Source organism: Ornithodoros turicata, unplaced genomic scaffold (assembly GCF_037126465.1).
Source record: "Ornithodoros turicata isolate Travis unplaced genomic scaffold, ASM3712646v1 Chromosome34, whole genome shotgun sequence".
NCBI lineage: Eukaryota > Metazoa > Arthropoda > Arachnida > Ixodida > Argasidae > Ornithodoros > Ornithodoros turicata.
The window spans coordinates 101,076-116,464 of NW_026999361.1; the positions used below are offsets into that span (position 1 = coordinate 101,076).

General features: G+C 43.6%; 2 protein-coding genes and 1 non-coding gene across 3 annotated transcripts; 1 reads left to right on the forward strand and 2 right to left on the reverse strand.

Annotated features, from left to right (window-relative positions):
- Nucleotides 1-27: 27 nt before the first annotated feature.
- LOC135373914 (uncharacterized) lies at nucleotides 28-3,792 on the reverse strand. Its single transcript, XM_064606964.1, has 5 exons — nucleotides 3,707-3,792; nucleotides 3,262-3,439; nucleotides 2,693-2,847; nucleotides 2,369-2,557; nucleotides 28-1,367 (listed from the first exon to the last, which is right to left on the reverse strand). The coding sequence occupies exons 2-5, from the start codon at nucleotides 3,400-3,402 to the stop codon at nucleotides 1,187-1,189; spliced, it is 666 nt and encodes a 221-aa protein (XP_064463034.1). The 5' UTR covers nucleotides 3,403-3,439; nucleotides 3,707-3,792; the 3' UTR covers nucleotides 28-1,186.
- Nucleotides 3,793-4,885: 1,093 nt separating this feature from the next.
- LOC135373883 (uncharacterized) lies at nucleotides 4,886-6,487 on the forward strand. Its single transcript, XM_064606925.1, has one exon. It carries the CDS (start codon nucleotides 4,886-4,888, stop codon nucleotides 6,485-6,487), a length of 1,602 nt encoding a protein of 533 aa, XP_064462995.1.
- Nucleotides 6,488-12,815: 6,328 nt separating this feature from the next.
- Nucleotides 12,816-12,887, reverse strand: Trnaa-ggc (transfer RNA alanine (anticodon GGC)). The gene has a single exon. It is a non-coding gene; the product is annotated as a tRNA-Ala (tRNA).
- Between the last annotated feature and the right edge of the window lie 2,502 nt (nucleotides 12,888-15,389).

The following is a 15,389-nucleotide window of genomic DNA, read 5'->3' on the forward strand; positions in this document are numbered from 1 at the left end:
CGACCTCTCATCTTCTCCTTCCCGAAGACTGCAGTGCGAGTGTGCTGTAATGAGTGCAAAAATTCAGCGAGGCAACAACTGGTAGGACTTCTCTTTTTTTCTGCCCTTGGCTTCTTGAACTTTGTTGGCATTTTTCCACATCTAATGAATTTTACATACTAAGAAACGTTCAATGCGAAAGACATTTGCACTGTCTCTGACATACGGTTACCGTAGCTTTAAACCTGCTTTTTTTACCTGTTAGGCTTAGAATAGTTAGGCTACATACACAACTGGTTGCATGTATTTTTCCTGTGTATAAGTTGCTTGAGTTCATATAATACATCTGCATACGTTGTCAGCTGCACACAGTGATACCTCTCTCAACACCTGTCTTGGTCGTGCACTGTCTTCAGGTGCTGGCAGCGTGGATGTTTTTTCTTTAGCACTTTTTGCTTTGTTTCTGGCAGCATCGACCTCGGGTACACCACTGCCCAGTTTTCGCCTGACATTCTTTGCCTTGTTGCGTAAGGACATGTACCATGAATACTGAAATATATATACATTTATATGTCATGCCATAGTGAGATACCAGAAATGCCATAGATACCCGCAGATAGCGCAGGTAAAATAAGGAAAAACAGCAGCGAAAATTATTTATTCTTGTGATCGTTATTTTTGGAATATAAGTACAGTTAATCCTCAACTTATCAAACCTTGATTTTCTAATTCCCTCATTTTACTAACTGTGGCTCACGAAACAAAATGTATCCCTTGTATTTCCTCCTGGGTGTACGAACCAAGGTCATTAACACACAGATTGGTGCGGAGGGTGTTACACCATGTCATCCTCGAGAGGCCAAAAGATAAATACGACCACCATTCCTCGAAACGTTTGTGCATCACAGCTGGGTCAATGTGTAAGGTTTTGCACAATGTGATAGAGTATTTTGGGGTTCGGATCGACAAGTGCAGTGTCAGAGAACACTATAACATTTTTCCTCTGCGAAACTGACACTGGAGAGTCACTGACGCAGAGTACCACTTCAAACTACATCAAGTACTTTCAGAAATAATGAATACCAGAAAGCTGCAAAGTACATAAATGTTACAGGGTTACAATGTAGTTTCTGCGATTCTAATAGTTCCAGGCCCCCATTCACTGCAAACCTCGATTCATGAACGATTTTCAGAGGAATACATGCTGTTAATAAATCAAGGGATGACCGTATACCACTTCACAAACTTTTTTCGCTATGTGATACATCGTACTTCTGGCAATCTTTGCAAAAGAAATACATACATGCCCTTCCATGGAAATATCTTTCAACTCAGGGTAGCGCCTCACAAGCTGTTGTGCTGCTATTCCGTACAACTTTCCGGGGTACCTGAGCACAGCACGAAACAGGTGCACCATACCATTGACAACCCATTCATATGACAATACTGTTTGGTACTTGTGAAGTTCATGCAATATCAATATAAATATACACTGTCTTTTTTAAGCCTTATCAGAACTTGCTGTAAAAACCTACGATTGTTGCATATATGTCGTTATTTTTCCAATTGAACTGTCCCACAAGATGACTAATTACCTAGAATTCATAACTGTTATTCACAGAACTCACACAATTCTTACTAATTTGTTTTTTATTAGGTGATTTCAGGCAAACTCGAGAAAGCAGAATGACATCCATTCCATCTTTGAAGAATCAATAAAAGAGCGCATTTATTGAAATATCCCTTGCAGAATTTTTGCACGCTAATGAGCGAAAACTGAAAAAGCATGCATCAAGAGGTGTCGCTCTCGCCCATAGGGGCATACCTGGGCTAGAAACCTGTTTATCTGTCCGGTGGATCAGATCCTACTTCAATCACAATCACTGCCCCAAATCACATGGGCCTCCGGCATAAAATAAGCGCTATATCCCGTGTCTCTGCAGTTTAGGCTAATTTTGCATGTTAAAACTCAGGGATGAATATTTGATCTCCCATGCGTGTTCCAGGATTTTCTAATCTTGTAATGGCTTTCAAAAAGAATAGTCTCTCATTGTACTATCTCGTCTCTGCCCAAAAACTCTTAAATAATTGGTCAGCTAATGAATTTTGGCTAATTAGTCATCTTGTAGTTGCATATATTCATCTAGAGAATGTCCTCCTGGCTGTACAACGCAACTGCAAAAAACGACATATATGCTACTCTCAATGCTTTTTTATGAAAATTCTGTAAAGGTGAAAAAATTGCCCCGTATATTATCACAAAGAAATGATTATTGTTACTTTATGGATTATAACGTGAATCCCAAAGGAGTCAACATAACTTTGTCATGTTTCCTTAGTATTATTTGTTGTCAAGAAAATTAATTTACGGAAATGAAGTAGCACTCACAGTGTATGAGCACACACATCATAGTATACCCAGTCAACAATCCTCCTTCGCACGCTCTCAGGCACATTCCCTTTCCTGATGTCCTTTATAAATGCCTGTATGTGCATAGGCGTTTCTGGAAGGCGGTACAGGGGCACTGTCAAAGCGGGCTGTGTGTCCTGCCTTGAGGTGCTAGGTGCATTTCTTGCACTGCAACACGAAATATAAAGGCCTATTTGCCCTTTTACTCGGAACTGTTCTGTGATACAGATAATAAGGCATGTCCTATATAGTGTACATGTGCAGATGAATTTGTGCTGTGCCATACTTGGAGTTTTCACTTACATGGAAGCTAGTTCAGCGTCTTGCCCCATTTCTTGATCGCTTTTCTTTTCTGCATTTTTAACTTCATCCGTTGTGATTATGTTGATTACAGAATGTTGCTCCACAACGTCATTTTCGTCCATGTCAATATAGTCATCGAAGTCCTTATCATAGAGCTGAAATCAGTAGACTGACTTATAAAACAGGACGGAGATCTGCTTACACATCGATTCTCACAAGACATAGGACAAAATAACCACAGCAGTCACTTCATATGGCGGACAATTATTTGTTAATTGGCAGACAAATACCCCATACGAACATCTATGCACCTTTCATCTCGTTCCCACCATTTGTATCATCTTTTGAGGGCCGCGTTTCCCCCCAAATAGTGTAATAATTACATTGCAAGAAGGTTGTGGCGCTATCATTGTCGCCATGCAGGGTCATCCGTTGCCTTTGCTTGGGATAAACTAGGAGCAAGCACCGGACATAAAGCAAGGGCAATGAATTACCGTACCACGGGGGAACGCTGTTCTGTCATAAATTTTCGCTAACATTGTTCGCAACGCTTCGGAAACAGCATGTACCTGAACAAGTAGGTTGTCTGTTACCAACTCTCGAAAAGGAGATTCTTTCAGTGCATCCAATACATCCTGAAGCTTCTTTTCGCCTCGAACACATATCTTTTTTTTCGACGACGCGTGCCGTACCAGGCAGACGACATCCATTCTTGATTTCTTGTGACACACGGTGCCGTGGAAGCGTCTGCGAAAAACAGTGAAGTTTTGCTGTCACCTTATTGCTGTATGTGTCTTAGAGTACTGAATTGGCAGCACCTTTATAGGCTACTGATGTAATATGACGCCCAATATGACGAACACGTTAGCCATCGCATGTACTTTTCGTATATGACCGAACGGCGTCGTAGTTTTATCTCAGCTTAATAGCAAGTAGCACACACATATATTAAAACGGTCACCACACGGAGATTCTACCACGATAAGGAAAGGAATAAAACATGGAGGTACTCACCTGCTGCAACCTACAGCCGCAGCACAGGCTCAAACGAAGTAAAACTGAAACGCGCGGGCACACAGCTTCCCGCGTCTTGTGCGAGCATGAAAAAACCGCTCGTAACCGGTGCCGCGGTTGCGCAATGGCAGCGCATTGACAGCCGTAACCGTGGTTGCGCAATGACAGTGCAATGGAAGCGTCGTCGCGTCGTACTGTGTATTGTCGCTGAATGACGGTAGTTCTGAATTCTAGCTTCTAGTTGCAACAAGTGCAAAGTAGGGTGTGCATGTCGAAGCACTCCATTTGGTATATCTACTGCTTAATGTGGTCAGAAGCACGGGAACAATGTCGGAAACTTTGTTTCGTTGCTCGATGTGCACGTTCTTTTGCCGAAAGCTTTCACAGCTGGGAAGTCATGTGTGCAGGTCCCACAGTTGTGACGTGAACTTCAAGGTGGTGTGCGGAGTCGATGGGTGTGCAAAGTGCTACACGCATGTTGAGTCATACAGAAAGCATCTGTATCGTTGCCACCGTCAACATGCAGCCGCAGTCAACGTTGAACATACTGCAGGACCCTCTCCCGTTCCAGATCTTTTGCCCGAATCAGATCTCGACAACGATAACCATCTGGAGAGTAATGTAGATTTTGACAACGCACCCCCCAGTGACGTGGGCATGGCCGAGATAAGTTTTGAAGAGTTCATCACCGAGATCAGAAAAACTATTTGCCTTTTCTTTTTCGAACTCACAGAGGAGCATAAAGTGGCCCATACAACCGCCGAAAAAATATTCAGCAATTTTCAGTCTGTCATTGACGCGGTTCTGCGGAGATTTACAGAGCAAGTGAGAAAATACGTTCCCAACGATGTCAGTCATGCCAGTGGTGAACTGTCCAGTTTACTGGATTGCAGGTTTGTGAAACATTTATTTGCTGCAGTGAAAACAAGCTATCAAAGGGAGCAATTTGCAAAAAGTGTTTTTCCCTACGTTGCACCTCAGCAGTGTGCCCTAGGAGAAAATGGCAGGGCATCCTTTCAATACGTGCCCATCCAAAATGTCTTGGGCAAACTCGTGGAAGCGCAAAATCTGACAGACTGCATTTTGAAGCGTTCACAAGATGCCCACAGCATCCCCAGTACCCTTCGTGATTTTTGGGATGGTTCATGCTACAGAGGTCATGTTAACTCTGTTATCCCAATGGCATTTGCGGGTACTATCTACATTCTGTTGTACACTGATGAACTTGAGATTGTGAATCCACTTGGATCAAAAAGAGGAGTGCATAAGCTGTATGTCGTCTACTTCAGCGTGCTCAATATCCATCCTCAGTTCCGATCCAAAATAAAGCATTTGCATCTTGTGATTATTGCGAAGTATGCAGACGTACAACGTTACGGACAGCACGATGTACTGAAGCCGCTGCTGACGGACCTTTTGACGCTGCAACACGAGGGACTTAGCATTACAAGAAATGGTGCTGTGTTGACTGTTAATGTAATCGTTAATGCCTTCATTGGAGACAATCTCTCCATGAACAAGTTAGGCGGTTTTACTACATCGTTCTCCAGTGGAAGAGTGTGCAGATTTTGTATGGCACAAGCAGGAGACCTCACAGCCTTGACCAGGGAAGAATTGTGCGTACTTCGAACCAAGGCAGCTCACCAAAAACATCTTGGTGCAATTGCATCTAATCCGGAAATGAAGAAACTATATGGTGTCACTGAGCCATCTCCGTTGTTGGCACTGAACTACTTTGACGTTACAGCACAGTTGCCACCTGACCTAATGCATGACATTTTTGAAGGGTCTTTAGCATACGTCATACACCATGTACTGCAGGGGCTGGTTGCGGATTGTGTTCTTCGTCCCTCGGACATAGAAAAGGTTGTTCACTTTCGTTATGGTGTCAACGACAAGAAGAATAGGCCAGAAGCTATCAGTGAGACATTTCTGCGTGATTACCATGCCCTGCGAGGCACTGCGTCACAAAAATGGTGTCTGTTTCGCTTACTACCTCTCATCATAGGTTCCAGCATTCCTGAAGGAAATGACCATTGGTGCATCTACCTAGCATTTCGTGAAGTTGTGGATCTACTCCTTGCTGAGGAAGTGCCAATAGAGTGTGTACCTTACCTGGAGGTCCGAATACAGGACTTCCTCATTGCTTTCGTCGCACAGTACACTTCAGCGCGTCTTATACCGAAGTTGCACTACCTCATTCACTACCCGAGATTCATCGTACATTTTGGGCCTTTAAAACATTACTGGTGCATGCGATTCGAGGGGAAACATCAATATTTCAAGACCATTGCTTCTAGGGTGAAGAACTTTAGGAACATATGTAAAACACTTGCATCGAGGCACCAGCTTGCACAAAGTTATTGGCTTTATGGCCGTTCTTTAGATTACAGTCTCACAACAACTGGTGCTAAACAAGTAGATCTCTCAGCACTTAAGCCTTGTGTAGCCGAATTGGCAGAGCAGGGCCTAGTGTGGGAAGTGAGATTTGCAGCTATACAAAATGCAACGTACCACACAGGGGACATTCTTATCCTGAAGAAAGGTGAGAACCCAGAGTTCTCCCAGGTGACTGCATTGTACGTAATATCTGGGAAGCTGTACCTGCTTATAGAAGACCTTCATGTTGACGGTTTTCGCAGGCACAGGTACTCGTACAAAGTGCGCAAAACTGATTACTTTCGAGTAACTCAGCCTTGTCAGGAAGCCTCCTATCAACGACTAGACTTGTACATCGGCTGTGAGGTAATGCCTAATTGTGAAATTTCATTTTGCGAATGAAGAAACAATGTCCACATATTCTTGTGCAACTACGTCGTGAGTGCCACTAGTGAACAACCCTTCATCACAACTTGTTACACAGAAGTGAAAATGAAATGACAAGACCGTCTCACGTAGTATTATTTTGTTCAAATGACAACATTAAACCAAACATGTTAAATTGCCTGTTGTAAGATGAAAGCGCAGAAATTTAAATCTTAATGCCCCCTGATGAAACTAGATAGTAGATATATTGATATTCTGCGAAGAATAAAAATAAAATCTTTAACAAACCAACTGAGTGTTTCTGGTAGAGATACTTATGTGTACCATGCCTAAGAAGTAGAATGGCACTCTGCTTTCATTCATTAATGACTTGAGTAAGAATTGCAGTCTCAAATGCCATTTCAATCTGCAATTTTAATTTGAATGAAGAACTGAAGCAAAGTTCTGCCACACTACATACAGACACTAAACTCATAACTACTCGGCAGTACATGCAGAGCAATTACATGAACAAGAACAGATGCTTGCAAAGTTGCAATGGCTTGTGTGGTATATTCCATGCAGGAAAAACTGTGCTGCCCGTACTACCACCTAATTTCTGTTTGTCACTTTGTTTTCACTGCATAAATCTCTGTTTGGCATTGAAGTGCGGTCCAAAGCTTGCGGAACGTGCATGGGTGTACTTGAAAGCAAGTACACCCTTGACATTTCCAGGGAAGCCAGGGGTGTTCTGTAACACCCCAGAGTACGATGGAGGTGTAAACTGCAGGTGACGGGTGTATGTCTTGCATTATACACCCACACGACACCCTTATTTCTTAGAGTGATGTGGAGGGAGGGCAAGGAGTCGCTGCAGATAATTCATTCTTTTGATGTAGATTTTCTGATATGGCACAGGGTTTTGAAGATCGCATGCAATTCGGCCATAGCCGATGGTGTGCCATTAGAGAGCCGGTATCGTTTTCTGCAACGTTTCTGATCGTCTTCGACAGCAAAAACACTCGCAGATCTTCCCTCCCAGCATGAACCATCAGTATATCATTGTCTTGGCTGGAAACGTTTCTTGTGGATGTGTCAGTGCAAGGTACGATGCTCTGATGAGTTTGTGTCAGTGTTCTTATTGATCCCTGGAATGGTTTGCGCTTCCGATTTGCCCTGCCCCGGGCGCAAACTCGCCTCGCGACTGCTCTGGTTCAGGCAAGTTGGAAGTTCGTGTCTGAATTGCGAACACGCATAACACCATCAATCAACACAACATGTACAATATGAAGGGGATACGTTCTTAATACGGCAATCAGTTAGGATTATTGGAATAAGTCGTATGGAATCCAGGGAGTAGCTTATTTTGTGAGAGGTTACTTTTGACGGCCTACACATATCTTCTTTTGCTGTCCACTTCATGTGGATTTGGCGGGACATCCCTTATGAAAAATTATAGACGGTCTATAAAAAGTATATTGACAAATATCAATAGGAGTATAAACAAACACGGTAGGTTGTCTATAGCAATTCTATTGGCCTCGTATTCCAAATTGGCCACCGTGTATGTATTGAGAAGTGTCAATCTACATTATGCAATAGAGACTTCATAAAAAAGATGCTGATGCTAAAAAGCAGTTTAGGGGTTTAGGCAGCTGCCATTCGCTACACCCAGGCACGGTTTAGCCTATGTGTGTGTGATATAAGACACGTAAGTACAGGTATATAGCGCGTTATAGTTTGCTTTATGGCACGTTCTACGACGCAGCGTAGCTGTAGACCAGTTTCAGAGTACACCCTCTACGGCGAACGGGATGTCCGCGGGGGCCACGTTGTTTTGATTATCGGACAGACATTTCCTTTTCTATTTCGCTACGTTTGTTTCCGGCACCTACCGTATCGAACAATGAGCACGGCAGCTGAAAAAGGAAACAGAAAAATACAGAGACAAGCAAGCTCACTGCGAAAGGTTAAGAAAATTCTTTCCCAGGACCAATGCCACAAGCAGTACCGCTCCGCAACTTCGAAAGATACTGGAATTCCCTTCCTATTAGAAAACAGGCACTATATATTGTTTTTCCCGCAAGCTTTTGCAAATCCGAGTGTCCTGCTCTACCTATGACTCATAAAGAAGGGTGAGCTGTCTATGTCTAATTCGATTACGCGCAGAAACAGCAGTCAATCGATGAATTATTTGGAGTATTAGCTCTGAATCAACGTAACTTTTGTGTTTCTTAGTCTGTGGCACGTACTGGTACGTTCCAGGGGAAGACTGTATGACATTTGTCAGAAGCAAGGGGCGATTCTGTGTAAGATTTCCCTCCCCCAAACTGATGACTGCATAGGTTACATGCGACAGAAATGCGCGATTGTAGCACTGCTTAAGTTTGGATTTCGATGGACCTACTCAATGTCTCAAACCAAAACCAGTAAGGAACACAGGCGTTAGGTTGATTGAGAGCTTAAACTACCCAGAGCGAGAGGGCTATCAAATTCTCTCCCCCTCCTGTACCATCATCATGTCTCCCCTCTCTCTTTTACCCGCCCCTGGGTGCACCGTGCCGCCACTCCAGAGCAGACTGACCGCACTTTCCCCCCACCCCACCCCCTTGTGTGGCACATAATTTGTAGTACCCGTTTTGTCTTAGGAAGGGCAGCAGTGAGAAGAATTTTCATAACCTTTCGAAGTGACTTTTTCCGTTCTCCCTATGTTTATCTCCCTATATTTTCTCCTATTTGCTTTTTAAACTTCCGTAACGAATATGCACTAATTGTGAGTTATGCGAAGAGCCAGAAACGAACAAAGAGAAACACATAAGCAAATGTGTAGTGGCCGAGGTTCAACACAATCAGGAAATGTCTTGCTGCCATGGACCCCCGTTCACCATGAACGATATGTCCTGAAAGTGGTCTGCGGCTACGCTGCATTGTGAAACGTGCAATAACACAAAGTAAGAGTAACGATATAGCTGTAACTTTTGTGTTTTCCATCACACACACACACACACACACAAGCTAAATCATGCCAAGATGTAGCGAATGGCAACTGTCAAACCCTCTGTTTGGTATTTTTGTGTGGAGTTTATATTGCATAATGTCTATTGACACTTCTCAATACATACACGGTGGCCAATTTGGAATAGGGTGTCAAAATAATTTGTATGGTCCATGTACATACCATAGTACATGCATAGAAAATCAATATGAAGGACATAAAGATTATATTTACAGAAGTCGATAAACTGATAAATGCAATAGGATGTGAATATAATACATAGACTTAAAATAAAGAGTCAATACGGAGTTAATGCTCATTTTTGTAAGGGTATAAGCTGTAGAGCTTTGTGCCGGTGGGGCATTCTCGGGTCCCGATAAAGTTGTCTCGGAAAATATGGTATGGCAAAAAACACTCCCCGGTTGCCTGGGCGAAAATACTGCTCCCGCGGTGAGTCGTGCGCCCCAAAATACAGGCGCGTCGTTGTGGAAAGCCGACGAAACGGATCCTAGCCGACCAAGTACTATCATTCGCCCTCCTGATTCGTTAAGATTGGGAGACATATGTTTTTTTGTTTTATTATTTACGTTTATGTTAATGAACGATGAAAGCTGCACGCCCTACACTCTAAGAAAACAGTTTTTTTTCTTACGTTTTGGGGTAGGAAATGAGGGGTAGACGCAGCTCTACCCCGCCACTTCTACCCCAACGGTAGAACAGACCAACCCTATAGTGGGTTGGCAGTTTACCCTCTTCGCAGAAGAGTTCTACCCGTCCACGGTTTAGTATTATGTCCCTTAAGGCATGTGTGCTATACCTCATGGGAGAGCTACGCCTACCTCGAGGAGGCGAAATTTGCCTCGGCGTTGGAGATAAATGCTATACCTTTAGCGGAGGGACGTTCTACTCTTGGTAGAAGTGATCTGCCCTACAAGGCTAAACCTTTGTGAAGTTATATCTTCTGAAGAAGGCCTATAACTTTCTGGCTCACTCCTGAAGGAATCAGGGGTCGGATTCACAACGAGCTCGTGCGACGGAATCTGTCGTAACTCCGTCGTACGGGAAAGTTACGACGAAGTGTAGATTCACGAAGGGCGCGCGTCTCACAATCTTCGCAGCTTACGGCGGAATCCTGCGAGAGCTCCCGAGCTTGTCTTACGAAAAAAGATGGCGGCGTTATTTGGCAGCGGTGGATTTGGAGACGGCAAACAAACACTCCGTAATACGCGCCAACGCATTGCACTGTGCCACAGAACCTTCGAGACCATCCCCGAAGTGACATTGAGGCACTTTTTTGCTCGGTAACCTTCAACAAATGCTTCAACTTTGTGCTCCCTAAAATCGGGTCGCAAGGATTTTTCAAGCATCCCCTACACCCCGCTAAGACACCCCCAACACCCCTCCTTGTCTGCAAGGAAGGCAAAAGAAGCCATAAAGGCTGCTAAACTGAGTGCCACACACCGCTTACAAAACACCCTCACCCACCCCCTCCCCGAGACGAACATATTGGGAATATGTTTGCTGTGTCATCGAACGCGTTTCGCCTGCGATTGCATGGCATCCATTTGGCTACCGAAAGACCGAGAGCACGTGCAGTAACAAAACATTTGAGGACGACAACTTCGTCTTCTTCTAGCGGGACGACTCTTATTGGTGCGATTAAAAATTTTCGTCATCGTTACCATAGCGAAAACATAGTCTCGCACCCTTTGGCTGTTTCTCTCCGAGGTGCACGTGACAGGAAGCGAGCAACTTCCTCTTCCTCGTCAAAGGGGGTACCCTCTCCACTACGATAGCTTTGTGAATCGCGCTTACGACGCCGTCGTAGCGCGTCGCAGGCTACGACGTCTTAGCGCATCTTAGCGTAACTTATGATCGCGTTTGTGAATCCGACCCCAGTTCTTCCCAAGTGGTTCGAATCTTAACTCTGTAACGGGGATATGTTTTATACGTTAGCAGTGATATTCTTTTGCCGATGGGGAGGGTATTTTACACATTTAAGGAGAAGCATTTGCCACAGTATGCATAGAACTCTTCTGTCCTTGTAATTAGAGCTTTTCCCTCTTGTAGGGGTGCACGTGATGTTAACATTAACGACATGCAATTAATGAACAGTGTTCTGAAGTGGATAACATGGAAGCACATAGAAAAGGTAGTTAGAAATGACAAATATTTACTTTGCATAATCTACTTCAATGAAGACACAGCAGCTTGATCACATGGGATCATCAATGCGAGGGGTACATCCATTAATTTGTAGAGCACCTGCAGTGTAGAAGGGGACTTCGGCGAATGAATGCGATGAATGCGATGTCCATAAGCTAATAAAGAGCGATGAGGGTTCTCACAGGCTCCTTCGAGCTAGACACCCTTAGGGTCTCTTTCTCCAGGCATAACAGCGTTCCCTCCGGATTCCTGGGAAAAGCACACCACATGACAGACATGTTCGTTCTTCACCTAGAAAGTTACCAGAATACATAGACAAAATCTTGCATGTATTTTCAGCAGGACGTTATCTTCGCGGTCGCTCTAGCAACATCAATGATAAAGTACGAAATGCAAAGCTCGTTCTCATATCTACAAAACAAAACCTTTTGCGACGTACAGTAAGAACGAACGCCATAAGTACCCACCTGGGGCGTGATGAAGGACTCGTACCTTTCATGTACCAGACTGAGGACCACAAGGAGTGCGACTATCGTTCCTGCACATATACATAATCACACTACGAATATTGATCCGACGCTACACAGGAACTAAACCGATATACCCTGCATGTGTCGCAATGCATATGCGCTATAAAAGCCATAAAACCGTGATAGGTCCGAATTATCTACAGACTATCTCAGAAGATATATCATTATACCGTCACCATGTTCAGACTCTAAAGGCTTCAAACAACGCTTCCAATTGGCGTTTCTCTCGACTGTACATCGAAACCGCTTCCGAAATGTCCTGCAGAATTCTGTCCAAGGCAGTTCCAATGACGCTCCCTGTGATCGCATTGCATTCTTTCCTAGTCTGAACGAACAAAAAGTGTCATGAAGACGTACAAATGGTAAATTCGTAGTCAAGAGAACGAAGGTGGCTATACAGCCACGAAAAGTACCTGCTTGTGCTGTTTCCACACAGATGTCATAGTCGTCATCGTAGACCTGTAAGGAACGAAAGACAGCATAATTACCCCACTGCTACACTGAGTAGCGCGCCATCAGTAAAGAACGGAGCAGAATATAGGTTATGGCTACGTCAAGCACCTATCACGAAAAAAGTATGAGACACTACTCACTGTAAGGCGCTTGCACATTAGTTCGTCTTCCCTCAGGCAGAGTCCCGTTGAGATGAAAGATGAAAGTCACTGAAAAGGTTAGCCAGCTGTAGGACTCGAACCCACGTCTTCTGGATTGCCGGTCCAGAGCTCTACCATTGAGCTAAGCCAACACGCGTTCTCAGCGACTTCCAGGGTGCGTCATCTGTCCCTTCTGTTTGTCCCTTCTATGTTGTTCCAGCCTCAGAACATCAGTTCTTGCATGTTCTTTCATGACCGTTGAGATGCCATCGCAGGACACCACCGTCATTCTTTCGCCGTAACTTATAATCTTCATTGATAGATTCGTTGCATGTGGTATGCATGACTGTCTGGAACGAACTGACGGCCTAGAGTGACGCAGCTTCTTCCCTTCGTCTCTCGCCCATTTTCACGAAGAAACACAAAAGCAGAGACCACGTACATTGGCCTTCAGTGTTTCCTAGCATGTCCTCAATATGAATTTAATTTAATTTTGTTACAGGAGCGGCAGAATTAATCGGGTGATTAATTCAATCTCCTTATTTTTGCTAGAGTAAGTAACTACGCATGCATCATCGTCTTTAAGCAGGACGCGAGCCCAAAATGTTCTGCAATTCGTATGACATGCGGAAAACAGTAGCGTGGATTTGAAATAGCATATTTTATGTAAATCCGAATTTAAATATTCATTAAAAGAAAAGAGAAATCGATTTGACACAAATTTATATGCGGATTAAACATGATTCGATTTGATAACGCAACTTGGTTTGCATTTGATTTGTCACCTCTCTTCAAACGAAGTTTTGATCTAAATCCGGTCTGTTCTTTCTGTGCCATTTTTATTGTTTACTGTTTTGTTTGTGTGTGTGTATATTTTTTTTACATATTTGCAAGTATACCAAATTACGTCCAATTTGCAGGGCTGGCGCGAACGAGCTCTGAAATTTATGTGTGGTGGCGGTAAGTCAATCCACAATATTTACCAGCAGTAAACCAAACCCGTCCAACCAATTGCGACTCTTTATAGATTAAATTGCGTTTTAAATGAAACAAAACGTCTCTTACCAGCGCTAATTCTTCAACACCCTATTCCGCATAAAAAGGTCGGTGAAAACTGTTGTTTCTATTTTATACTTTGCAATGAACGTATTTTAAGGCAATTTGACGCTCTGACATCGTCCTTTGAGTTGGGAACAGTTGTACATAGATTCTGAATTGCTTAGAATCACTCTTTCGTTCTTTTTGTTGCATTTTACCACATTTATCAAAGTAAGGTACAACACGTGCGTTATTGAAAAAACGGAAACAATGCACTCTCATTACCGTAAAGTGAAGCTTTCGGAGGTTTTGTTAACACACGATGAAATCTCATCGCACAACACCCCGTATTCAACGTTTCTCGCCGAAGAGTGACGTGCACCCCGCCAACAAATTATTAGCGACCTAATCCGGGTCTGTATTTGCGATTTTGGGACCGGACACTGGCACTGGAACAAGCTGACACTGACCCACCGATACCGGCCGAGGACTAATTGTAATACATTTGGGCGATTCCACGCGAAACGCGAAATGATCAAGCAGACCTGCTCGGCCCTCACCAAACTATCGGGATTTTTTTAGCAGTCCCTAACAGTGGAAAACGAAATACCACGAAACATTTATTCCCAGTTCGGAATGTGGCGGGTGCTAGACACGAGCAAAGCTCGCAGCGTCTGCGAAAACCGTGCCTGGCGTGAAACGCAGTTGCCGCTCATAGAAAGCACCTAGAACTGTGCAGTTTTCGTTTTCGTATAGAGGAAACCATGCTCTACGCAGCGTCCAAATCCCCGTTGTTGTGCTGTAATCGGTGCTGGTATACAAAGGCCGGAAGTTTCGCAATTTCCCTTCTACTTCGCGAATTTTTGTGGACAATCAAACCATTAAATTTTAATGAATATTTTGTCCTGCCAAGCGCTCATGGAATACTTCAAGGGGAAAAATCGCAAGACACGTAGCTTTCATACTCAATGCAGGAAAAAAGGGGAAGTATGCGATTTTTTTCCAAAATTAGCTACAATCGATCGTAAAACAGGCAATGAAGAGGTCGAAAGAAACGTCTGAAACCAAAACAATTTTATAGAACCAGCCTTCCTCTACAACATATTAAAAAATCTCGAGGGTGTTTTTTCATATACCAGAGAATTTTTTTTTTTTTTTTTTTTTTTTTTTTTGTAGTAGAGGGTATTACGATCACAGTGACCTACGTTGCATGTATCCGGTGGGGTGCTACATTTGTTTCTTGGACTCCAGTTTTATTTCTTGATAGTTCCGATTTTTTTTCTGGTTGATTTTTAATATGACGACCATCCGGACCAAAGGAACGTGGCCCCAGTTGAGCGCTGCGGAGTTGCAATTCACCAACATGAATACCAAGCGCGTAAATATATGTTCAGTAGATGAAAGTTCCCTTTAACTGTCACATTTAAATGCTGAACAATTCAGCAAAAATATTAGCCTGAAAGAGTCCAACAAGTTACAAGAACGCTAGGAAAAGACGAAGATGCAAAAACGTCACTTACATGGCAGAGCTACGGGACGCGACGGAATCTCGTGGTCGTCCATGCTGTCTTAGGTTCCAGTGAGGCTCACAGCTATATCAAGCATTGCACCACCCG